The following is a 27,778-nucleotide window of genomic DNA, read 5'->3' as shown; positions in this document are numbered from 1 at the left end:
GGCTAGGTTTTATCCTCATTGTTTTTAGATTTTTAATGTCTATGTATTGTATGCCTATTTTGTACAGCACCCAGAGTGGCTGGACAGCCAGCCAGATGGGTGACTAATAAATTCTATAAATAACTATATAAATATAGAGCATCTGTTTTGCATGCAGAAGGTCCGAGGTTCAATCCCCAGCATCTCCAGGTAGGGCTGGGAGAGTGCCCTGCCTGAAACCCTGGAGAGCCACTGCCAGTCAGTGCGGACAATACTGAGCTAGATGGACCAATAGTTTGACTCAGTATAACACAGCTTCCTATGTTCCTATGATTTATATACAGTGTGATCACCAAAAATCTCTAAACGGTTGACATCAAACCATATAAAATATTCACTAAAAATGCTGATAAAATCAAACCTTGAAAACAAGTTGACCTAAAAGTTAGCAAAATAAGTAAAATCAGAACTAACCATATACACAATATATACCTAATAGAATAAGCTTATGTGTTATAATTGCATGACTGGTTTAGGCTTGCCTAAAGAAAAACATTTTTAACAGGCCCCAAAACAATACACAAATGAAAGTGCCTAGCTAATATCAATAATAGGGGTGCTCAGGGAGACAGTGCTTAGGGGTGCTCAGAGAGACAGTGGTCCCCAGCAGCTGCCCAAGCATGCCCAGTAGTAACACTGGCCCTGAAATGCACTGAATTCTGCCCCTAAGTTAGGAACTCTAGATGAGTCAGTATGCTGCATCCTTCCAATCCTATTGTTCCTGTTCATAATATGAGACAGATAAAGAAAATGGTAGGATAAAAAGGAAGATAGGATATCATGACCATAAATCCACACTGAAACATCTTGCTTTAAGAACCCAACAGCAGCCAGTGAAGGAGATGCTAATAGGAATCCCTGGCTGCTGCACAGGGATTACCAAAAAAAAAACCCTAATGACAAGCAATAAAGAAGGCAGGGGCTGTTTATATATAAAAACAGGCAGGGTGTCCAGCAGCTTGACTATATTTAAAATGGTGGGGAATTTGGAAAGACCATCCAGTTACATCATCAAGCAGTAAGTATACCACTCACCCAGACATGGTTATCTGCAAAGATAACATGAATTCCTAACACATATTCACTGGAGGACAAAGCTCCAGTGAAGGTGGGAGCTCATGAATACATCAAGGGTTTTTTCACGCACTACTTTAGCAGTATTTTGGACATCTGCATATCAACAAAATATCACACAAAAATATTTTCAAGTCCAACCAGTTATAATCCTGAGTACACCCAGTCATGAGTTTTCTCACATTGCTAACACAGAGATGGGCAATAAGGGGGAGTGGGTCAGGAAGGAACTGGAAGCACCAACTTCATAAGCACAAGATAAAATTTGGATTTTTTTGAAAAAAAAGAACAATGGAGAATCTGCAAATCATTGGTTCAGCTTCAGAAACAAAACTGGTTAATTTGCAACTCCAAAACTATAGGGGCGGGGAATGTGGAGGAGGTGGATTTTATTTATTTATTTATTTCAGAATAACAAATTTGTGTTCAAACAACTTCCAGTATGCTTACAATTTGCATATTTCTTTATCCCCAGTATACAAAATGCCTTCCCCACCACCACCTCATATCCTAGTCTGCCTAGATAGTTGTTATTCAATCATTTCTATTAAAAGGTCTATAGAATGGATCGTTTCCATTGTTTATCATCACTTGACAGACTAATAATTAGATTTAAAGCACATTCCACTAAATACAGCTTGAGGTTTCATTATTCAATTTAGACTAATCCAATTAGTTAGAAATGATCATTTAATTTGGCTATGATTCTAATCACTCATCAGCAAAGTTCCCATGACATGAACCTTTTATTGCCCTCTGAAGAAGAAAAACATTGTAGAGGGAGTGTTTTATGAATATACTAGCTTGACAGTTCTTGACTGGGAATGTGGACATATATTAGGGGTGGGCACAGTTTCCAAGATCTGGTTTGTATCTATCTCTGCCTTTTAAAAACTTCTGATCTATTTTAAACAATTCTGATCTATTTCTGAGTCATTCCATGTTCTTTCCACTCCACTTTGATCTGTGGTTTGTGTTCTGAGCTGCTCCATATAAATGAAGCTCTGTGTTCCCCATTCACTATAACAGAGAATCTAAAAACAGCTATAACTTTTCCTCCTGTTGGCCAAAGTGGATGAAATTTACAGGTACCTGGATTACATCACCTGATTTATTTATTTATTCATTTATTTGTTTATTTGTTTGTTTGTTTATTATTTGATTTATATCTCGCCCTTCCTCCTGGCAGGAGCCCAATTACAGACAAATAGGTCCAGGAGCTTTTTGTGCAGGAACAAAAAGGGATTCACTTACCTCCATAATCACTTATAAGTGGGGGTTTGTATTTTGCTTTTTCTTAACTTAAAATAACAAAGAGGTGGACAAGTGGTGTGTATTTGTGCTTGTAAGTTTTTTGTTTTTTGTTTAAACTTGGTAACTTCACACAGGGCTTTATTTCCAAAGCTTGTTTGTGACCTGCAATATAGGCCTTACAGACCTACCATACAATGTGAATCCTGCCTGTTCTTTTTTGTTAAAGCAAAGCAATATAGGACTTTTAAAAAACTTAAATGAAGCTTCTAAATTTTAAAAACCCTCTGCTGCTGTGTTTTAAGTAAAGATGATCCAGATCTTTTCAGTACTCTGCAGGCAGAATTTTGGATAGTCTCACTTCTTACAAAGACTGTGGATCTAGAGAAAGATAGAGATATAGGAAACCATAGAGGAATACAGGACTGAAAAGTAGAAAAAAAACAGAGCGACATAAGGCTTTGTGGAGACCCTGATCCAACTCAGGGTATGGATAGGTTATTGGCATCACACTTCAACTCAGAAAGGGGGGAAAGGCCCTGAATAACCCCAATTCACAATATTATTCACCCTCACAGATCTGATGCACATCTCTAGCATACCATGTACCAACCATGTAAATATTTCCTCAGTCATACCTAATTAATATACAGGACCCATTCAGAAATGAGTGCTGTGTCCTATGATACAACATGGAATTGTCAGACATGCAGAAATCCATAATTAAGAATACATCAGATTTCAAAACAGGAAAACTAAACTTTTTGACTGAACCTATACATTGTTTACATTTGCTAGATGGCTGCATTGTACCTTGTGCTTCCTAATGGGCCTCTTCATTGGGATGCTGGTGGTGTCCATTCAGTTACTGAACTCATTGATCTTAGTGCTGGTAAAGTCCTTAATCTCCAGCATAGATTCAGGACTAATTAAGAACATAGGCATTGCCTTTGCTGAATGCTTGTTCACCTGAGACTTTTGTCCAATGCCAGCTCCTGATTTAAGGCATCCCATGCTGCCTTTTAGCTGCATTGCTTCCACAGGTTGAGTCAAACATGTGCCCCCCCCCAAAAGTCTTGCCATCATGAAGGCCAGGCCACGAAGGAAGAGTACAGGCAGGTATCACAGAGTTATAGGGATGGTGTCAGGAAGGCTAAAGCTGAGAATGAGCTGAGATTAGCAAGGGATGCTAAAAGCAACAAAAAAGCTAAAAGCAACAAAAAAGCTTTCTTCAGGTATGTCCATAGTAAAAGACAGAGAAAAGAAAAGGTGGCCAGCTACTCAATGAGGATGGCAAAATGATAACAGATGACAAAGAAAAGGCAGAAGTGCTCAGTTTCTACTTTGGCTCAGTCTTCTGCCAAAAAAGGGTCTCTGACCCTCCCAGGAAACATGAAGTAGAAGGGGCATGATTGGAGCTTGAGACTGATAGACAAACGGGCAAGGAATACCTAATCACTTTTAACGAGTTCAAATCAGCAGGGCCCGATAAACTGCATCCTAGAGTATTGAAGGAACTGGCTGAAGAACTCTCAGAACTGCTCTCTTTTATCTTTGTGAAATCATGGAGGACTGGTGATCTGACAGATGACTGGAGGAGAGCTAATGTTGTCCCTATCTTCAAAAAGGGCAAAAAGGAGGAACCGGGGTACTACAGACCAGTCAGTCTAACATCAATCCCCAGAAAAACTCTGGAGCAGATTATAAAACAGTCAATCTGGAAGCACCTTGAAAACAATGCAGTGATTACTAGGAGCCAACATGGATTTATGAAGAACAAATCCTGCCAAACTAATCTTATCTCATTTTTTGACCGGGTAACCTCCCTTGTAGACTGTGGGAATGCCATGGACATAATATATCTCGACTTCAGCAAAGCTTTTGACAAAGTGCCCCATGATTAGCAAGCTTGGTAAATGTGGGCTGGATGGAACAACTATCAGGTGGATCCACAGCTGGCTCCGGAATCATACTCAGAGTGCTTATCAATGGTTCCTTCTCAAACTGGGTGGAAGTAACGAGTGGGGTACCACAGGGCTCGGTCCTGGGCCCAGCGCTCTTCAACATTTTTATTAACGACTTGGATGAGGAGGTGCAGAGCATGCTTATCAAATTTGCAGATGATACAAAATTGAGGGGCATAGCTAATACTGTGGAAGACAGAAACAAAATTCAAAGGGACCTTAATATGCTGGAGCATTGGGTTAAAAACAACAGAATGAAATTCAACAGGGATAAATGCAAAGTTCTACACTTAGGAAAAAGAAACCAAATGCACAGTTATAAGATGGGGGATACTTAGTTCAGCAATACAACATGTGAGAAGGATCTTGGAATTGTCGTTGATCACAAGCTGAATATGAGTCAACAGTGTGATGTGGCTGCAAAAAAGGTAAATGCTATATTAGGCTGCATTAACAGAAGTATAGTTTCCAAATTGTGTGAAGTATTAGTTCCCCTCTATGCACCACTGGTTAGGCCTCATCTTGAATACTGCATCCAGTTCTGATCTCCACACTTCAAGAAGGATGCAGACAAACTGGAACGGGTTCAGAGGAGGGCAGCAGGGACGATCAGGGGACTGGAAACCAAGCCCTATGAGGAGAGACTGAAAGGACTGGGCATGTTTAGCCTGGAGAAGAGAAGACTGAGGGGAGATATGATAGCACTCTTCAAGTACATGAAAGGTTGTCACAGAGAGGAGGGCCAGGATCTCTTCTCGATCGTCCCAGAGTGCAGGACATGGAATAATGGGCTCAAGTTGCAGGAAGCCAGATTTCAACTGGACATCAGGAAAAACTTCCTAACTGTTAGAGCCATACAACCATGGAATCAATTACCTAGAGAGGTAGAGGGCTCTCCGACACTGGAGGCATTCAAGAGGCAGCTGGACAGCCATCTGTTGGGAATGCTTTGATTTGGATTCCTGCATTGAGCAGGGGGTTGGACTTGATGGCCTTATAGGCCCCTTCCAACTCTACTATTCTATGATTCCATGATTTCAAGTGGCAGTTTGATTGTCCTAAGTAGCTAAGTGGTGGTGTGGAATGAATTCCCCAAAAGGAATGACACTACCTCATGACATATTGCCCTTTCCATTTGAGCATTCTATCCCAGCAACACTGCTAAGCTGCATGGCTCAGCATGGTTCCAATTGGAATGTTGGTGAGCTGGTGAGGAATGTTGCTGGGCTTTCACAGGGGATGAATTATGGAAGTGCCGCACTGGACTCCTTCTGGGAGGAAGGGTGGGATAGAAATGTAATAAATAATATAATAAGCTTGAGGGGTATTTTAACCAGTCTGTCAGGCCCAGGATGCGACTCAGGAACCAGACCAGAGGTTGTAGTTAATTCGTGTTTTATTAGAGTAATGTACAACAAAGACTGCGCTTTCTCATGAAGCAATACAGGGATACAGGTCCTGCGACATTGGGAGAAAGTTGACAGAGCAAGGGGCTGCTTCCTGCTTGTTCTTTAAGAAGGGGCTAAACGGGCGCGCAACCTTTCGCTCCTCCTTAACTCCCCTTCAGGTACTGCCCGCCTTCCCCCCCTTCTCTCCTGTCTTTTCAACCGTCTGTGTGTGCGTGGTGAGGGGGGAGGCATCACCTCCTCCTCTTCTGAAGTGTCCGATTCCCCTATGGGTGATAAAGAAGGGGCTGAGGGTAAACCATCTCTCCGCCTTTCTGCTGTGATCAGCCCTCCCTCTTGCTCTGAGCTGTGGAGAAGGGAGGGCCTGGGAATGTCTGGGGGGTATTCTAAAACTTCAAGGCTCTCAGGCTCCCCGTTGCTAGGCAACCCTATCTCTGGCATGTCCTCTGTTTCGGCTTCGCTCCACAGAGGGTAAGTTCCTCCCTCCTCCCTCTGCCAGCCATTTGAATCCTCTTCTGACAACCCCCCAGGAGCCCAGCTCATCCTCCTGACACCATCCCCCTTCTCAAGCTGTGCCCCCCTCCCCCTGTCTGGCTTGGGGCGGTGAGGAAAACGTTGATGGAAAAGTTTTACTAACTCTGGAGCATGCACATCATCTGCATTTTCCCATGATCTGTCAGCCACTCCATAGCTCTTCCAGTGAATCAAATACTGTAGCTTGTGGAGTCTGATCCTGGAATCCAAGATTTCCTCAACTTCAAACTCAAGCTGCTCATTTATCAGGAGTGGGGACCCAGGAGGCTCCTCCGGCCGCAGCTCACTGGGAGGGACAGCTTTCATCAAGAGGGATCGATGAAACACAGGATGTATTTTAAACGTGTCAGGTAGCTTCAGCCGGTACGCCACGGGATTAATTTGAGTTTCTATTTCAAAAGGACCCACCCTTTTGTCTTGTAATTTTCTACATTTGCCCGGCATCTGGAGGAAACGGGTGGACAGCCATACCTGGTCTCCTGGTTGAAGGGGGGGGCCCTCCTTCCTGTGCAGGTCAGCAACTCGCTTGTACTCTGTTTTGGCTTCGTTTAACTGCTGTTTCAGTGTTTGTTGCGCCGCGTGCAATTCTTTTAGGAAGTCCTCAGCTGCCGATACCAGCATTCCTTCTGAGCTGCTTGGAAAGACTTTAGGATGGAATCCATAATTCGCGAAGAATGGGGTTTGTTGAGTGCTGGAGTGTAGAGAATTGTTGTAGGCGAACTCTGCAAAATGCAAATATGATACCCAGTCAGTCTGTTGATAGGACACATAACTTCTTAAATATCTTTCCAAAACGGCGTTCAAGCGTTCCGTTTGCCCATCTGTCTGGGGGTGATGGGCGGAGGAGAGTTTTAATTCCGTCTGCAACTGTTTCCACATTGCTCTCCAAAATTTGGCTGTGAACTGAGTTCCTCGGTCTGAGACTACACTGTTTGGCAACCCATGCAGTCGGTAGACTTCTTTGATGAATAACTTGGCTGTTTCCTTAGCCTCTAAGGCCCCTGCACAAGGGAGGAAATGCACCATTTTGGTGAGTAGATCTACCACGACTAAAACGGCTGTCATTCCTTGGGATTTGGGTAGATCAGTTATAAAATCCATGGAGAGATCCTTCCAGGGTTCATGTGGGACAGGTAGCGGTTGTAACAGTCCTGCTGGTTTTCCTGTTTGTGTTTTTGTCCGCAGACAGACAGAACAGGACTTTACATAGCTTTCAATATCCCTACGCATTTTAGGCCACCAGAAGTCCTTGGCCACGTTCTGAATGGTCTTGTAAATCCCAAAGTGTCCCGCTGTGATGGAATCATGGCACTGGCGTAGGATTCTGAGCCTTAATTCTCCTTCTGGCACATATCTGGCTGTTTTGAACCATAATAGTCCATTCCTCCAGTGAAAGGTTACTTCTGAGTCTTGACTTTGTCCCGTCTCCTGCCCATATTTTAGTTCGTCTGCATCTTCTTGTTGTGCCTTTTTGAGTTCCTCTTCCCATGAAGACTGGCATGATCCCAACATTAATTTCTCTGGCGGGATCACGTACTGAGGCTGGTCCTCGGATTCACTTTCTTTGTACTGTGGCTGTCTGGATAAGGCATCAGCTCTCTGGTTTTTGGCTTGGGTTTGGTAAGTGATCTTGAAGTTAAACCTGGTGAAGAACTGGGACCATCTTATTTGTCTCTGGTTCAGCTTTCTGGCAGTTTGGAGGCTTTCCAGGTTCTTGTGGTCAGAGCGCACTTCGATCTGATGAGGGGCCCCCTCTAGGTATTGTCTCCAGTTTTCAAAAGAGTCCTTGATGGCCAGCAGCTCCTTCTCCCAAACTGTGTAATTCTTCTCTGCAGGCTTTAACTTCCGAGAGAAGTACGCACAGGGGTGCAGCTCCTTTCCTTCTTGGTCTAATTGCAGAAGGACCCCCCCGATAGCAAAATCTGAAGCATCTGCTTCCACGATGAAAGGGCGGGTCGGGTCAGCAAAGTGCAGAATGGGCTCAGAAGCGAACCTTCTCTTCAGCTCCTCAAAGGCCTGGGTGGCATTCTCTGTCCATTGAAACTTCTTCTTTCCCCTTAAACAGTCAGTCAGAGGAGCTGTCAATTTGGAAAACCCTGGAATGAACTTTCTGTAATAATTGGCAACCCCAAAAACCGTTGTACATCCTTTTTGGTGACAGGTTGGCCCCAGTCCAATATACAGCTTACTTTCCCTGGGTCCATCTCCACGCCTTCTGCTGAGATTCGATATCCAAGGAAGTCTAGAGACTTGAGGTCAAATCCACATTTCTCTAATTTAGCATACAGGTGATTTTCTCTCAGTCTCTGCAACACCGTCTTCACATGCTGGTCATGGTCTTCCTGGTTCTTTGAGAACACCAGGATATCATCTAAGTAACAGATTACATACGTGTCCAACAAGTCTCTAAACACGTCATTCATGAATTTTTGAAAAATTCCTGGACTTCCACAAAGCCCGAACGGCATGACCAGGTATTCATACTGTCCGTAAGCGGTCAAGAATCCTGTTTTCCATTCATCTCCCTGCTTCATCCTGATCAGATTGTACGCTCCTCTCAAATCCAACTTCGTGAAGATTTTTGCAGAGCGCAGTCGGTCCAACAACTCTGAGGTCAGGGGCAGCGGGTAGCTGTTGGGGATGGTGATCTGGTTCAATGCGCGATAGTCGTTGCAGGGTCTGAGTTCCCCCCCCTTCTTTTTCACAAACAATAGTGGCGCTCCAGCAGGGGATTGTGAGGGGCGTATGAATCCTCGTCTCAGGTTTTTATCCAGGAATTCCTTCAGGGCCTCCCTCTCATTCTCTGTGAGAGAGTAGATTCTCCCTGATGGAATGCTGGCTCCTGGCACTAGATCAATCACACAGTCGTAAGGGCGGTGGGGGGGTAAAGTCTCTGCCTCCTTTTCATCAAACACATCTTTGAATTCTTCATACTTTGGCGGCAGGGTCACTTGCTCGATCTCTTGCACTGCCCCCGCTAAGGTGTTCTTGATTCCTTCAGGTTGACAGTTCTTCTGGCAATACTGTGAGGTGTACCGCCTCCTTCCAACTTATTGTGGGTTCATGCTTTGCTAGCCAGGGCATTCCCAGAATCACCTCAAAGTTCGAGAGATCTGACACGTATAGCGAAATGAACTCTTCGTGCCCAGGGATTTGAAGTTTCACTTCCTCCGTGGCTTGTGTCACCCCTCCTGACTTCAGGGGTCTCCCATCGATAGTCTCCACAGCTAGGGGAGCATTCAGTTTCCACCGGGAAATTCCATGACGCTTGACTAACTTTACATCAATAAAATTTGTGGAGGCTCCACTGTCAATTAAGGCAGTGGAATTAAACACCACTCCTCTGGAAGTTGTAATCCGAATAGGCAAGACCAACACCCCTTTTGAGGGAGGTTGGATCGTTGGGGGGCCTTTATACAACGCTGCCCCCAGTCCACCGGCCTGCACGTGGACTGGGTGTTCTAGTTTCCCGACGGCTCAGCTTTCCCCCCTTTTAGTCCACAGTCTCTGGCCACGTGGCCCGGCTTTGAACAATAAAAGCATAAACGTTCTCGGCGGCGTCTTTCCTTTTCTTCTTCCGACAGTCTTGGCCTAGCCCCTCCCTGTCCCTCAGCTGCATTACCTGCCATTCCTGCAGAGGGAAGGGTCTTGCTGCGAGATGCCGAGGCTGAGTATCTCAGGACCTCCTGCTTCCTTTCCAGGCGCCTTCCTTCCATCCGGTGATCTATCTGTAGGCATAGCCGGATGAGCCCTGGTACGTCAGCGGGGGGGGGAGGTCCTGGCCAACTCATCCAGGATTTCAGCATTTAATCCACTCCGGTACATAAACATCAGGGCGGCGTCATTGTAACCAGTTTCCTGGGACAGAATTTTAAAAGCGTTAGTGTACTCGGAAACAGTCCCTTTAGCTTGCTTCAGAGCGCCTAGTTGCCGCGCTACTGTTTCAGCTCTTTGCGGGTCTTGGAACATCTCGGTCATCTCCTGTATAAATCCTCTGTACCTTCTTAAGACAGTATCTTTTCTCACGAGATACGGAGTCACCCATTTTGCAGCTTCTCCCTCCAGGAGGCTAATCACGAAGGCCACTTTAGCCCCATCGTCTGGAAACTCCATGTACCTGACATCCAGATATAACTCACATTGAGCCACGAAAGTTGCCAACTGATCACTTTGTCCCGCGTGTTTTGGGGGCAATCCAATGGGAACCTTTACTGCGGCAGCTGGAGGGGCTGTTTGCATCTGGTCTATCATGGTCTTCAAGGTTTGATTATCCGTCTTCAGCGCCTTGACTGCTGCTAGCAGGGCTTGGACATCCGTCTGCAATTCAGCTACCTTAGTCCTCAAGAGTTTCACTTCTTCCGTCTCAGAAGTGGGGTTCGTCCCCCCCGCTGCTCCCTTTGACATCTTGTCCCAGTCAAGTGAAGAGAGCGTTGAGGGTGATTTAGGTGGCTCTGTCAAGCTGTCAGGCCCAGGATGCGACTCAGGAACCAGACCAGAGGTTGTAGTTAATTCGTGTTTTATTAGAGTAATGTCCAACAAGGACTGCACTTTCTCATGAAGCAATACAGGCATACAGGTCCTGCGACATTGGGAGAAAGTTGACAGAGCAAGGGGCTGCTTCCCACCTGTTCTTTAAGAAGGGGCTAAACGGGCGCGCAACCTTTCGCTCCTCCTTAACTCCCCCTCAGGTACTGCCCGCCTTCCCCCCTTCTCTCCTGTCTTTTCAACTGTCTCTGTGTGCGTGGTGAGGGGGGAGGCATCACCTCCTCCTCTTCTGAAGTGTCCGATTCCCCTATGGGTGATAAAGAAGGGGCTGAGGGTAAACCATCTCTCCGCCTTTCTGCTGTGATCAGCCCTCCCTCTTGCTCTGAGCTGCGGAGAAGGGAGGGCCTGGGAATGTCTGGGGGGTATTCTAAAACTTCAAGGCTCTCAGGCTCCCCATTGCTAGACGACCCTATCTCTGGCATGTCCTCTGTTTCGGCTTCGCTCCACAGAGGGTAAGTTCCTCCCTTCTCCCTCTGCCAGCCATTTGAATCCTCTTCTGACAACCCCCCAGGAGCCCAGCTCATCCTCCTGACACAGTCTTAGACACAACCTTGGACCAAAGTCAAGCTGCTGGTTTTGATCTTTAAAGCCCTTCATAGTTTCGGGCCTCAATCTGAAGGACTGCCTACCCAAACCTTCAGATTATCAGATGTAATTCTTTTCCTAGTGTATCCACCCACCTAGATATGGCAGGTGGCTACAAGAAAAAAGGCTATTTTTTCAGCAGTGGCCGATCAACGGTGAGATTCCTCCCCCCCCCATGAAGGTTAATTGGTGCCTACTTTAATGTGTGTTCAGCACCAGGCAAATACCTCTTTTTAATATTCCCATGATTTTAACAATACTAACAATTATAATATCAGCTCTCTGTTCAAATTGCTTATTGCTGCATTGTTTAATTAAATATATTGATCTCTGTTGCAGTGATTTATTTTGATTTCAAAGTTGTCTTAATTACTGATTCTTGATTTTTGTTTTATTGTAACATTTTTTTAAAAAGGTACATTTCCCACATCTGCTGTTGTGAGATGACTGATAAATTGAATGAGCAAATGAAATCAGACGATTTCCTAGGAACTGTTGGTTTTTAAAAGAAATGTCAAACTTTGTGTGTAATTTAAACTGAAATCCACCTCCCAAACCAAAGATTATTTTGAAATCCTATACAGCTTGGGACCAGGATACCTGAAAGACCGTCTTATCCCTTATATACCCAGTTGATCAGTGCGCTTTGCAGGTGAGGGCCTCCTGCAGATACCATCTTATCAGGAGGTCTGTTCTGCACAATATAGGAAATGGACCTTTAGTGTGGCGGCACTTACCCTTTGGAATTCCCTCCCCTTAAAAATTAGACAGGCGCCATCTCTGTTATCTTTTCCGCACCTATTGAAGACCTTCCTCTTTCAACAAGCCTTTTAAGCTGAGACCTATCCCAGTCTGCATCTGTGCTGGAATTGATTTTTTAATATGTTCTTAAACTTTCATTTTTAAAATATTTTTAATCTCAGATGATGTTTTGAAAGATTTTTTTAAGAAACTTTTTAAAAGATGTTATGTTTTAATGTGTTTTAAAGTTTGTTTTTATGATGTTTTAAAGTTTTTAGTGCTATTGTTTGCTGTCTTGGGCTCCTGCCGGGAGGAAGGGTGGGATATAAATCAAATAAATAATAAATAAATAATAAATCCCAGTATATCACACTTGAAATTATGATTCTGTTCCCCTCTGCCTTTATTTCTCTCCTGCTCTGGATAGTGGTATGTATTTGGGCCAGAGGGAGAAGATAAACATAAAGCTAGCAACAAGGAGAAGTGGGCATCTTCTTGATGGGCTGAAAAAAAAAACATGAGTCCATTACAGATGATGCATATGGTGCATAAGCCCTGGTGCTGCAAGTTTAGCCAGGGTCTGAGGCCCATGAAGGGGTTGAATTTTACGCAATTTCTGCTATTATGTCAAGGATCCATTTCCCAGCATGAAAATGGTCCATGTTTCCTCCAGTTATTTCTTCTAGAAGTAAAAGCAATGTATCATTTCAACAGATGGCTCTGTTTTGTCCTGTTTAGAAGCGCAACAAGAGGTTCTCCAGTGATCTGCATGATCACATTGTGGTCTGTGTTTTCGGAGATGCTACCTCCACGCTGATTGGACTGCGCAACTTTGTGATGCCTCTACGAGCCAGTCACTTCACATTTAGTGAGCTGAAAGATATCGTCTTTGTTGGATCTCTTGAGTATCTCCAGAGAGAATGGGAATTCATCCAAAATTTCCCCAAATTATACTTACTGAAGGTATACATATTCTTCACATATCATATCTCACCCCAATATTCTAGTATTAAAATGCATTTATTTTAGAATCATCAAACTCAAAGCTTCCTCAAAGCAATTATATCCTCAGAATCCAAATATCCAGGCCCGGCACCAGCTGGTGGCCAGGTTGGGCATCTGGCTGAGGGCCCCTGTGGCTGGCTGGGAAGGTGGAGGTCCTGCTCCATGATCCCTTCCAGCATCAGATTGTGGGCTATGACAGGTGGGTGACATGTATCACAGAGTGGGAGCTCTAGTCTCTCAGGCAACATCTCTCCTGCACATGTGCACAGCTGGCATGTGCATAAATATGCCCTGTCATGCCACCTCTTGTGTCACCATATCACCTTGCTGCATGTGCAATCATGCCATCACCCAAGAAGGCAGTGGGACACCCTCCACCACCATCTTGGGTGATGGCAGGCATGCATGCTGATGCGGCAACATGACCCAACCACACATATTTAAGTGTGTACACACACATGCACATGCAGCAGAGAAACACAATTATGCTCATGGCATAATTTATGAAGGCTATGCAAGGCACCTTTGGAAGAAATATTCTAGCAAAAAATAGATAAATACATAAAAGAGTGTTTCCCCATGATAGCTAAAATGGATGGAAGAAACACACCTCATCGAATGCCGTAATGGTCGCAAACATATACTTTATGGTAGGGGGTGGGGAATCCTTTTCAGCCCGAGGGCCAACCTCTGTGGACCATTTTTGACAGGTGGGTGTGTCCAGCCACCTGTTAATAATCTGATGTCATTATGAGATTCATGACAACTTGAAAGGGGGTCATTGTCAGTGCTGATCACTACATTGGCTCTGACAGCAAGCTCAGCTTTGTCCTTTGCAGGTGCAGTTTGGATTCAAATCACACCTGAAAATGGACATTTTTCCTCTGCAGATTGGCAAAACTGTCTGCAAAGGAAAACTGTTCATTTGCAGGTGTGGTTGGAATCCAAACTGTGCCTGCAAATGGATTATTTCAAAGGGGCTTGTCAGTATCAATGAACTGATTGGTGGTGTTAGTGAGCCCCACTTGCCCCACACCTGATATCATATTAGGTGTGGGGAGGGTGGGTGTGTACTCCTGCTGGGCCTGCTTTATGGGATCTTCCATAAAGGTAGCAACTTTTCTTTGGATATGATGAAGAGATTCAGCCAGCCTGATGCATGGTCACTTTCCCATTGGGCTGGCAGTCCTTCTTGGTGCCATTTGAAGGAGCTCTTGAGTAGGAAGGATGTGCAGGGGCTGTGTGCACTGCGGTTACTGCAGCCTGAAAAGATCTCCTTTGGATGAGATGAACAAGTGACAGTAGCTCAGTATAAAATTGACCACACATTGGTTGGGCTCTTCTTGATCATCATGTCTGAAGCCAGTCAGAGAAGAATTGCCTCAGAAGAAATTCCCAAGCATCATGGACAACAACTCGTGAACTCTTCTCTGGAACTTGGGTTTTCAATCTGAAGTCACTGCATGTAGATCCAAGAGGAATCAAAGGAACCATGTTTCCTTTGACTCCCTCTTGAATCTATCAGTGGAACACACACACCACACTTGAAGAAATTATCCTTTTTACTATTTATTTCCTGTTTCTGTATGGAAGCTCTCTACTGTATACTGTTTAAGGTCTGATGTTCTCCTACTAGGGCCATTAGCTGCTCGTCCTTAATCTGAAATCTTCCCCTTGTTCTGAAGCATCACTGTTTTCATATATCCAATAGAAAATAAGGGATGTATTTTGGTCAGTGTCCCTGATTTGGGATGGTCCTGTCTTTATGGATTCAAGTAACGTTGAAAGAAACAGCTAAGCTTCTGAATTCATGTCTCAGCTAGGGATAGAATTTCGGTTCAATTTCAGTTCTCTCAGTTTCTCTATTTTTCATTCTTAAATTCAATTCTCCACATTTCTGCAGCAATTTGCAAAAATCCTCATGAAAATTCTCCAGCATTTTAGTGTAAATTTCTTCTAACACATTTTTATAGGCAGTTTTGACTAATGTATCCTTTTTGCAAACCATTTTTTGTCATATAATGCATTTTTGCATGTTATTTTCACTCATTTATTAATTTTATGCACACTTTCTCCTAGCATATGCTTTTTTGTAATCATTGTTTGGTTGGGGAACTGCATTGCAAAATTCGAATAAGTGCACATTGTGAAGGATGGCTGTGTTTCAGTTCTCATATTGTTTCGGAAAGTGTGAATTTGATAGATAAGGCTTAAAATGCAAACTGAATTGAAATTTTCACCCATAGTCTCAACTGAACCTTGATTTTTTTCTGTGCTCCCAGCCCTTTGATTCTCATAACCTTCACTCCTTTCTTTCTTACCAGGGCAGTGCACTTTCCTGTGCTGATCTGAAGACATCCAACATCAAGCATTGTGCCATGTGTGCCATTCTTTCAGCTCATGCCAGAGGTGCTGGTGATCAAACCCTAGTGGATACAAAATCTATCCTGGCTACTCTTAACATCCTCTCCTTGCAGTTTAAGTTAAGTCCATCAACAGGTAAGAGGGGGAAATGGGTAATGGGACTCAAGTAAGATTAGGGTGGGTTCCTTTCTCACAAATCAGAGCTGGAACTGAGCCAGCTCTGCCACCCCACTCAGGAGAAGGCTGTGAATAGGGGCAAAGTCTTTGCCTTGCTTTGCAGATAAGGAACTTATGCTTCCTACTGCTACTCAGTGACATTTTGTTTCGAAGTCCCTTCCTACCCAGAAGATGCCAAAGTGCTCCTGCCCTCACTCTGATTTAGCTTCTAGACAATGGTATCTGAGTAAGGACAGGAACAGTAAGCAATGCTCTGGCATCTCCTGGGTAGGAAGGAACTTTGCATTCTGAACTCATCCTTTTGACTTACAAAGATGACAAACTCAAAAACCATTCTTGGTGTCATTTGTGCCAATATCTTATATTACATTTCGGTCACCCTGGGCTCCTACTGGGAGGAAAGGGGGCGGGATATAAATATAAATATAACAATAACAACAACAACAACAACAATAATAATACAAACTGAACTCAGTTTTATCATGATGGTTTCCCCACTGCACTTTGGTGAAAATGCAAGCGATAATTCATAGTGCCCTCAGAAAACTATAGTTCTAAGAATACCTTGGGGCAAACCACATTGGGTTGTAGGTTGTATTGAGAGTGGACTCACTGAAACTAATAGACCAAACTTAGTAATGCCCACTAATGTCAATGGGTCTTCTCCTTTGAGTATTACAAACATTGACTGCAACCCATTGTATGGATTTAAGATGTTATATGCTATTCTAACAATGGCACTGACCACTCTGCTAAAAGGAGGGGTAGCAAATCAGTCTTATTTCCATCCCTTGCCACTTTTCATATAATCATACCGGAGTGCTTGTGATTGTAAGTTGTTTTAAATTATTTTTAAGGATGTAATTTAGGTTGTTGTAACCAGTCCTGGGATGTCAGGGTGAAGGGGAGGTATTAATTCTAAATCATCATCATCACCATCTACAATCTGTTCTGTCATCCCTTTTTTAGCATTAATTTGTATTTTTGCTTTTTTAAAAAAAAACACAATTGCATGAACATTTGCATAGTAAATAATATTTTCTATAAAATTATGCATTTCTGTTCTCTCAAAATTCTCATTTTTAAGTGTGATTTAATACATTTTTCTTAAATCCAAGAACTGAAATGTGACTGTCAATAAATAGCTTAAGTTCTGATCTTCAAATTAGACCAAGGAATGCAGATCAGGTCATTTTGTACAGGAATACACAAAGATCAAATTCCACAGTCATCCCTAAAGGGAAGGAGGAGTGGCTTGTGGGCTTTCTCCCTCTTTGGAGCCACTTTCTTCGCCTGCTTCTCTTTCCTAGCTTCCAAGATGAGTCCCCCCCCTTGGGGGAATGGGTAGTGGGCAATATGAGGAAATCTCATCCTTTGGCTGTTCTTTTGAATGCTTTGAACTGCCCTCCCCAAGGGTATGAAGCATTCAAAGCATTCCACAATATTGAAACAGCAATAAGTATTCAATAAAGTTCTGCTCAGAGTAGACGCACTGTAATTCATGAACCAAGTTATTCATGTCCATTAACTTCAATGGGTCTACTCTGAGCAGGACTAGCTATTGGCTACAAGCCAATATTATTATTGCACCAATTGTTGAGTACCTAGTAATGGCAAAGCAATAAGATCTTTATCCCAGTCTGCATCTCTACTGAAACTATTTTAAACTGTTTTATGTGTGGAATTGTTTTTAATTGTTTTGAATTTGGAAACGTCATTAATCATTTTTACATTTATTTTATGGTTGTAATTTTTTTACTTGTTTTATGTTGACAGTTGTAGGCCAAGGCATTTTAGTGCCTGAAGTGGAGCCCAAATGCCCCCCCACACAGTCAATGTTTAAAGAAATCCTACCTTAATCTTTCATCCAATCCACTTCCTACCTTAATCTTTCATGGTGCCATCTGAAGCAGGTCACTTCAAGCTGTTGCACAGTAGAGCTATGCCTGACTCTGCCTCAAACGGTCCTTCCAGACTATCACTATCTGTGGGTAGGATTCAATCACACACTGGCAGATTCAGATTGTACAATTAAAGTTGATTAATCTTGCACAACATGCCCTTGTCTTTAAAAAGAAAAAACAGACTTTTTGCAATAAGGAAAGTGATGTGAAAATATATTAGAAAGTGTGGAGTATCATTTTCTTGATGCAATGTCATCTAACCTCCCTGCAAACAAGCCAGAATGGATGTTCAGTAAATAGTTGATGCAGTCTAATCACCCTGCAAACAAATCTGCTCAATGAATGCTCAGTAGAGATGGGAAAGAAATTTGATTCAGTTTGCATTTCAACCTGGATTTATCAAATGTGCACTTTCTGAAACAATATGAAAACCGAAACACAACTGTCCTTCAAAATTCATAAGTATCCAAATTTTGTGATGCGGTTCTCCAACCAAGCAATGCTTACAAAAATGCATGTATTATGGGAAAGTGTGTGTAAGAATGAATATATTAGTGAAAATAAGATACAAAAATGCATTATATTAGGAGAAATTGCTGGGGAAGATGTGTATGCTTGTCAAAATTGCATACAAAAATGTATTTAGAGAAATTCACACTAAAATGCTGAAGAACTTTCCATGATTTTTTTAAAATAATCACAAATGTCTGCAGAAATATGGAGAACTGAATTTAAGATTGGAAAAATGAGGAATTCAAAGAACCAAAATTGATAGATCCTTCCATTTCTAATGCTCAATAGACAGATCTTGTGGAAGTGACCAAAGTATCATTTTCTTTTTTTCTTTTTCTTTTTTAAAGAGTGTAATAATTTCAGACATGAAAATATCTGACACTAAACTTGGTGCATAAATAAAAGCAGCTTCGTTTGGGGAAGAGCTGTTGCTTAGTGGTAGAGTATCTGCCTTGCATGGAGAAGGTTGGTTCGGAAACTGCAGCTCATGCAAAATGCAGCGGCCAGATTGTTAACAGGGGCCAGGCGGTCCGAACATACAACACCGATTCTGGCCCGCTTGCACCGGCTGCCTTTATGTTTCCGGGCCCGATTCAAGGTGCTGGTTTTAACCTATAAAGCCTTACACGGCCTGGGACCACAATACCTGATGGAATGTCTCTCCCGATACGAACCTACCCATACACTTCATTCAATATCGAAGGCCCTCCTCCGGGTGCCTACTCAGAGGGAAGCCCGGAGGATGGTAACCAGAAAAAGGGCTTTCTCAGTGGTGGCCCCCGAATTATGGAACAATCTCCCTGTGGAGGTACGCCTGGCACCAACATTATTATCTTTTCGATGCCAGGTTAAAAGATTCCTTTTCTCCCAGGCATTTTAATAAATTTAATAATTTAATAATTTTAATTTTACATTTTAACATTTTAACATCTCAACTTATTTTAGCATCTTAGTATGCTAGTATATTTGTATTTTAGTATGTTTAAATTGTTCTATACATGGTTTTAATTGTATTTTGCTGTCTTGCTTGTTGTGAACCGCCCAGAGAGCTTCGGCTATGGGGCGGTATAGAAATTTAATAAATAAATAAATAAATAAGGTCCCCAATTCAATCCTCAGCATCTCCGGGTATGGTTGGAAGAGGCTTTGTGTCTGAAACCCCAGAGAGCTGCTGCCATTCAGGGTAGACTGTACTGAGCTAGACAGAGCAATAGTCTGACTCAGTATAAAGCAACTTCCTACATTCCTAGTTCCACTGGTGAAGGAATGGTTTCTAATAGTCAGAGCAAGAATTTGGAAGACGTAGTTCTCCTCCTAGGTAAAGGAAGAAACTTGTTTCTGAAGGTGCCATCATGTGGTCACGTTCATCACTTACCACAGTTTTGAAATCACCTTGTGCTGTGAGGCAGGCGATAAGTCTGATAGTGTGTGGGGGCACCTTCATAAGAAAGCATTAACTGTGCAATGACAGAGAAAAATTGTCATAAGGTGACATTTTCCTGTCAAAAACATATTCCATAAAGTCACCCCCAGAGAAGGTTAACTGTGATACATTATGAGAAAAGTACACAGTAAACTCTTATTTCTTGAGAGCTGAATCTAGCATAAACCGTTCCAGGAGCTGGAAATCAATTTAACAGTGCACTCTTACACATGTCTACTCAGAAGTGAGTCCTATTTAATTCAATGGGGATTACTCCAAGGAAAATGAATATAGGGTTGCAGCCTTCAATGTATAGTTTCCCATTCAACGCAACACGAGTTACTTTCAAGTAAATATGCACAGGATTGCTCTGTTAATGTGCTTTTTAGTTAGGCTGAGAAGCATCTTGTCTATTTTTTAAATAAGTAAATAAAAATAAAGACAATTAAAAACCTGCCTTTTAAATGCAATTCTTCTCCGCTGCTGACAGACCAGTTTTTGAGTTGTTTTGACATACTGCCACCCTGCTGTTCCGATTCAGTTGTTATTTTAAACTTTGCTACAGTAGATAAAGTCTCTTTGTTTCATATCAAAAACTTTGCCAAAACTGCCTTTTTTGATTGAATGTGATGTGGATTCAAAATATATCTCCTTTCAATCATTCTGGGTGGGGATGGGGATTAGGAAATGTTAGGTCTGCATTTTTTTGGAGATGATAATAGCTAAGCAGGAATAAAGGTGATATTTGTTTATGGATTCAGACTGCATTGCACTCAAGAGGTAGTTCAGATTATTATTTATATCCCACCCCTTTCTCCAAAGGAGCCCAGGGTGGCAAACATTAATACTAAAACAATGCAATTAAAACTTCTAAAAACAGCATTCTAAAAACAATGAAAAACAATCTTCTAAAAACACCAAAAGCCTCCAAAAACAATCACCTAAACATAGGAAGCTGCCTTATACTGAGTCAGACCACTGGTCCATCTTAGCTCAGTATTATCTACACTGACTGACAGCGGCTCCCCAGGATTTCCAGGAAGACCTGTTCTCAAACTAATAATTTCAGGGTTGCCAGGGACAGGACTTTCGATCATAAAATGCCTGGGTGAACAGTAATGTTCAAGAAACCTCCCTCACATATGATCTAAATGTTTCTGAGGCCAAAAGCAATATATGATGGCACCATAGCCAGCTCTTCAAATGAGGGTGTGCCTCAATCACCTGTAAGGGAAAGAGTAGAAGGTGTGGTTTAAAAGTATCAAAGGCATGTGCAGGCAGCATGGCTGAATCTTGGCTCTTAACCTCTAAAGTCCTTTTCCCACCTGCCTGGCTCCAATACTGGCTGGGGCAAGAAATGCTGTAGGAAAGCATTGCGGAGGGTAAGAAGGCAATTGGAGAAGAAGTTCAGATCAAACGTTCACCCACCACTCCCAGCATTCTGTTTCCAGAGCTGGCCCAAAACATTTTGCTGTCTGAGGTGAAAACAAGGTGCCTCCCCTCCATTCCATCATAGAGAAAATGACTGCCCTGGAAGTTGACTCTTACTTCAGCACTGGCAATGGGACAGTGTCCTCCAGTACACCTGAGGGCTGCAGACTAGCCTATGAGGTACAGAGCAGGCCCCGTGGCACACGCAGCTCTGTCCTCCAACAGAAGGGAATGGATTAAGGAGCTCAGGAGGAATGGCTCCCTGTACTTCCAACTTCTGCCACCTGAGGTGGTTGCCTCACTCTGTCTAATGTTGGGACAGGCCCGCTCTGTCTCCCACAGTGGCTGGCCAAATGTTGCAGTGCAGAATAGGAGGCCAAGATGGTGATAGCCACATCCATAAGAATGTAAGATAAGCCCTGCTAGACCAAAAGACTCAACAAATTCCCAACAAATTAATCCTGTAAATCCTATTTTGTTGAGTTCAGTACAACATACTCCCCTCTCACATCTAAATTTGTTATCCCAAAGCACTAGTATTTTAGTGTAAGCAAAGTCACTCACACACACACTTTTTCAATTTTTTTGAAGTGCAATTTTTGCTACTTATATAGAAGTGTAACTACTTGAGGCTACTACTGTGTCGTGTCATGGTTGGAATAAAAAATAGAATCATATTGTGATTCCAGAAGTCTCTGCTGTAATGCCTAACACATCATTTCAGTTAATTTTAATTAAGTTTGTAATTTTTTGCTGTCTAAATAGTTTGCTATTAATATTTGCTTCATGACAGGATTGTTGCCTATGGTTTTGTAAAAATATTGAGAAAGTAAATATGAGTTATATTCACTCTCACATTAAGCTTGATAGAGCTACCTCTCACCTAGAAACCAACTGTAGTTTCCCCCTCTGAATTCATAGCTTAGTTAGTATTTCTACTTAGCATCTGGAAACATGGTTAGATATTTGTCCACCTGCTTTATCGCTATCTCTGGAACAATAAAATTAGATCTTTACATGGCTGAAGAAGGGACTTAAGTTTATGCATTTATTTATTTTTAAAAAAACATATTTACCACTTTTCATTTATAAATGTCAAAGTGGTTCATGATATACACAAAATCACTAAAAACAGCAGCTAAGACTTTTTTGTTTGAATTTCACAAATTCTTGTTTTACTGGTTTTTATATGTACTTTTGTTTTAATGATTTATTTATCACTTTTATTTTATACACTGCTTAGAGATGTTAAAATATTAAGTGGTTTGTTGTTGTTATGTGCCTTCAAGTCGATTACGACTTATGGCGACCATATGAATCAGCGACCTCCAAGAACATCTGTCATGAACCACCCTGTTCAGATCTTGTAAGTTCAGGTCTGTGGCTTCCTTTATGGAATCAATCCATCTCTTGTTTGGCCTTCCTCTTTTTCTACTTCCTTCTGTTTTTCCCAGCATTATTATCTTTTCTAATGAATCATGTCTTCTCATTATGTGTCCAAAGTATGATAATCTCAGTTTCATCATTTTAGCTTCTAGTGACAGTTCTGGTTTAATTTGTTCTAACACCCAATTACTGGTCTTTTTTGCGGTCCATGATATCTGCAAAGCTCTTCTCCAACACCACATTTCAAATGAGCTGATTTTTCTCTTATCCGCTTTTTTCACTGTCCAACTTTCACATCCTGTCATGAATTTGCTAGGCACTTCCAGGATAAAATCTTTAGCATCTGCCAGGACTTACACTCCAGTGTTATAGCAGGTGAATCAAGCGGGGTATCCAGAGCACAGCCTTGTCCCGATTTCCTGGATGAGTTTCAGTTGGTACAGCTTGAGGATGTTGACAAGGTGCTTGGACAGGTTCATGCAACCACTTCTGTGCTGGATTCTTGCCCTTCATAAAAGCCAGCAGGGATGGAATAGCCGGCTGGGCCAGGGAAGTGAGTAATGCCTCTCTGAGAGAGAGGTGGTCCCTGACTGCCTGAAAGAGGCAATAGTGAGACCACTCCTGAAGAGACCCTCCCTGGACCCAGAAAATCTTAATAACTGTAGGCTGGTGGCAAATGTTCCATTCCTGGGCAAGGTCCTTGAATGAGTGTTTGCAGGCCAGCTCCAGATCCTCTTGGATGAGACTGATTATCTGGATCCATTTCAGTCAGGTTTCAGGCCTGGTTGTGGCATGGAAACAGCCTTGGTCACCCAGTATGACGACCTGTGTTGGAGAGAGACAGGGGGAGTGTGACTCTGTTGATTCTCCTTGATCTCTCAGCAGCTTTCAATACCATCAACCCAGAGCTTCAAAAAGTTACTTTTTTGAACTACAACTCCCATCAGCCCAATCCAGTGGCCATGCTGGCTGGGGCTGATGGGAGTAGTAGTTCAAAAAAGTAACATTTCCAAGCTCTGCATCAACCATGGTATCTTTCTGGGAAGACTGGCTAAGTTGGGAGTGGGAGGGACTGCATGGAGGTAATTCCGCTCCTACTTGGCGGGTCGGCTCCAGAAGGTGGTGCTTGGGGAACATTGCTCGTCACCCTGGACTCTCCAGTATGGGGTTCTGCAGGGGTCAGTTCTATCCCCTATGCTGTTCAACATCTTCATGAAACTGTTGGATGCAGTCATCTGAAGCTTTGGAGTGTGTTGCCATCAGTATGCTGATGACATGCAGCTCTATTTATCCTTTTCATCTTCAGGTGAGGCTGTCAATGTGCTGAACCAGTGCCTGGCTGTGCCAATGGACTGGATGAGGGCTAATAAAATGAGGCTCAATCCAGACAAGACTGAGATGCTGCTAGTGGGTGGTTCTTCTGACCGGATGGTGGATGTACAACCTGTCCTAGATGGGGTTGCACTCCCCCTGAAGGAGCAGGTTCATAGCTTGGGGGTTCTCCTAGAACCATCTCTGTCACTTGAGGCTCAGGTAGCCTCGGTGGCAAGGAATGCCTTGTACCAACTTTGCTTGGTGACCCAGCTACACCCCTATATGGACAGGGATAACCTGGCTTCAGTTGTCCATGATCTGGAAACCTCCAAGTTAGATTACTGCAATGCACTCTATGTGGGGCTGCCTTTGAAGACGGTTCAGAAACTGCAGCTTGTGCAAAATGCAGCAGCCAGTTTGGTAACAGGGACCAGAACATATAAAACTGATTCTGGCCCACTAGCATTGGCTGCCTGTATGTTTCTGAGCTGGTTTTAACCTATAAAGCCTTACATGGCTTGGGACCACAATACCTGATGGAAATGCTCTCCTAACACGAACCCACCCATACGCTATGCTCAACATCCAAGGCCCTCATCCAGGTGCCTACTTGGAGGGAAGTTGGGAGTCTGGCAACAAGGGAGAGGGCTTTCTCAGTGGTGGCCCCCAAATTATGGAATGATGTTCTTGACGATGTGCACCTGGCATCAACACTGTTATCTTTTCAGCACCAGGTCAAGATTTTCCTCTTCTCCCAGGCATTTTTGCATGTGTTTTTAAATTGCTTTTTTAAAATGTGTTTTTAAATTTATAGATTTGTTTTTAATGTTTTTAATTGTTGTAAACTGCCCAGAGAGTTTTGGCTATGGGGCGGTATACAAATGCAATAAATAAATACATACATACATACATACTATTGAGGATTTTATAACATATGGTATGTTTTCATGTGAATATTGTTTGACATTTTGAAGTACTTTATAAAGACCTTTTTCAAGTCTATTTCCTATTCTGATCATTGTAAAAGCCTGTCCAAACTAGGGATGGGGGAGGAATTTGATTCAGTTAGCCTTCAAAGCTTTCTGAATGGAACACAAATATCCTTCAAAATTCACACATCCACATTTTAAGATGCAGTTCTCCAACCAAATAATGTTTACAAAAATGCATATAATAGGTGAAAATGTACATGAATGGATACATCAGTGAAAATAACATACAATAGCATTATAGTGTTGTGTGCCTACCCAATCTCTGAGCAGTGAGATTTCAGGGGTCCCTGCACTCCTCCAGGGTTTGGTTTCCTTTGGGAAGAAGGTCAGTGGTGACTGTGATGTCTTTATGAAATATGGTTTATTTATTTACACACATTCCAACCTGAGCTTAAGATGAAGGTGTTCAAGGCATCAGCAGCCCAATATCCAGCTTTTCCATCTGGGTGCAGGAGGCATCCTAAAGCCATGGTGCAGAGAGATAGCCTCACTGCCTGCCTCTAGCCCCAGCCATTCTCTAGACAATTCTCTAAACACTCAAAGCACAAACTTCTGCTAGCCACCAGGAAGGGGGGGGAAGGCTCTCCTGAAGAGTTTCAATGACAAAAGGGTGTTCCTGGCCCATTCACCAGCTGCTGGGCAACTGATAGACCCATTCCCCTACCTGTCCACTCTATTAGCTTAACAAAGAAACTCCAGCAGAGCCAGCCCTTCACCCCAAGGCATAGGATTCCAAATCAGAGGCTGGAGAGGGTACCCACAGGGATAATCCATTCCAACCCTGTTATGAATGGACCTTGAACTTCCTCATGAGCATAGCTCACTAGAAATCCAAGTCCCCCTATTAAGAGAGCAGCAGGATCTTTTGCTGAAGTTATCCGCACGTCACCCCCAGAGCATGTATAATTTTACCCTTAACCCAATGACACATACACAGAAAGTAAAATAAAGAGTGGTTTTATTAAGAGAAGGAACAAGGGAAAATATCGCAGTTTACAATTACAGTTAACAATGAGCAGCTTTCTAACTATTATTCATTCATTCAGCAACACTGGATAGACTAAAGTAAAGAAACTAAACTTATGCACACTTTCACATCAAACTCACCCACACAGAAGGAAAAAGGAAAGAAAGAGGCACAGAAGTTGCATATACCTTTCCTGGAGAGTTGCTGCAAGACTAAGGCTGAGAGAGAGACTTTCGTATCTAGCCCAATGAGCCAAATCTCCGTCCTTTGTAACCAGCGCTAGATTTTAAAGTTCTCACCCAAATCCATAGCTCTGAAGCTCTGCCATTGTCCTGAAGAGGCTAGGGTGCGTTGATAAGAAAAGCAGCTGTTGGTGCCCTCCAAAAGAGGAACTTCCAACCCCTCATGTTTTATACCTTTTCCTAACTAAACTGACCCCCAATGTAAACCCAATGTAAATGTCTCCAGGAAGATGTGGATGTGACAAATAAGAACAATGAAAGAATTTAGGATCATCAGTCAAGGAATTCGTTGTTTTTCCAGAAACCATTCCTTGAGGGATTCCCAGATAATGACTGCAATCTCCTACCTGTGAACTCCTAATGTTCTGTCTCTTCCTTTAAGATTATCATAAAGGTTATGCAGACCATTTCCTAGTTTGAAAGGAGCTATCCTGTCTCTTCCTAAAGGCTTAGATATACATAAAATTTCCTAGTTTGAAAGGAGCTATAGAAATGCATAACATTTCCTAGTTTGAAAGGAGCTATTCTGTCTCCTCCTAGGACTTAGACTATCATAAACATTTCCTTTGTTTGAAAGGAGCGCCTATTCTTACTGGGTGACATTCCCTAAATTTCCATAGGAGTCAGAAAGTCTATACCTTCAGGTTTGCAAGAGATGTACTCAGAAGTCACAGAGGAGCTATCTCCCAGGAATCCTTGCTGTTGCCAGCTTTCCAAACTCTGGTTCACTGAGATGAATCAAAGATTAAAAATCCCCAATATTTGATTCCTTATTACAGCTCCCACGCTCATAACAATATTATAAAAATTGTTTGCAAAAATGTGTACATTAGTCCAAACTGCATATAAAAAAGTGTATTTTAGGAGAAATTTGCATACAGTGCTGAAGAATTTTATGAGGATTTAAAAACAACAACACAAATTGCTACAGAAATGAGAATTAAATTCAAAAGAGAAACTGAGAGAACCAAAACTGGCAGATCCTTGTATTGCTAGTCAGAACCCACAAAGAGCTCAGGCAGTTACACTTCCTACATGAGAGATCTTACAGTATATAGCCAGTTAGCTGATAACCAACTGTTGCCTAAATACAGGGGGTATGAAGCTCTTCTATGAGGGGTGGGAACATAACATTGTTTCCCATGGGGGAAAAATAGATTTCTCAGTTTTGCTGTAATTAGTATTCTGTCATGTTACACCACCAGCAGGTTGGCAAACTTAGGTACTGAACTAAATAATCTGTGGCATAATCTAAACATACAACAGTAATTAAGCCTGACAACTTAATATGCTACTACAATTCAAACATACAGTAGAAATGTGCAATTAAGTAATCTTTCATAATAGCAGCCTGCCAAGATGAGAGATTTCACGTACAGGTCTGTGTACTATTTGGGAGCAAAAATATTGACATTAGGAAACTGTAGCCAGGGTATGACTACCTTCATATTAAAATTAAACACAATGTCATCTGAATAGGTACACTACCAAAATTCTCATCTGAATTTCTCCATCGATTTTTGGAGTTAGAACATATGAAGATCCAGCTGGATCTAGACCAGCACTCTGTTCTCACAGTGGCCAAGAAGATGCCTAAGGGAAGCCTACAAGCAGGATCTGAATCCAACAGCACTCTCCCCTACTGAGGTTTCCAGCAACTGGTATTTAGAAGCATAATGCCTCCGACAGTAGAGGCAGAACATAGGCATCAGGGATAGTAGCCTTACTCTCCATGAATTTGTCTAATACTTTTTTAAAACCATCCAAGTTGGTGGCCTTCACTGCCTCATAGTTCCAAAGTTTAACTACGTGCTGTGTCAAGAAGTACTTTTTTTTGTCTTTCCTTCCAACATTCAGCTTCATTGGATGTCCCTGAGATTTAGTGTTATGGGAGAGGGAGAAAAACTTGTCTTTTTCCACT

At 42.5% G+C, this 27,778-nt stretch overlaps 1 protein-coding gene across 1 annotated transcript in view; it reads left to right on the top strand.

The window, feature by feature from the left end:
• Window positions 1-27,778, top strand: part of KCNU1 (potassium calcium-activated channel subfamily U member 1) — a 115,928-nt gene that overhangs the window by 72,011 nt on the left and 16,139 nt on the right. The window contains exons 23-24 of the mRNA XM_061593375.1: window positions 12,878-13,102; window positions 15,469-15,643. Of these exons, the coding sequence (XP_061449359.1) occupies window positions 12,878-13,102; window positions 15,469-15,643 (400 nt within the window). The remainder of the gene's footprint in view (window positions 1-12,877; window positions 13,103-15,468; window positions 15,644-27,778) is intronic.

This window comes from Rhineura floridana, chromosome 12 (genome assembly GCF_030035675.1).
Source record: "Rhineura floridana isolate rRhiFlo1 chromosome 12, rRhiFlo1.hap2, whole genome shotgun sequence".
Taxonomy (NCBI): Eukaryota; Metazoa; Chordata; class Lepidosauria; order Squamata; family Rhineuridae; genus Rhineura; species Rhineura floridana.
This window is presented reverse-complemented; position numbering and strand designations above follow the sequence as displayed.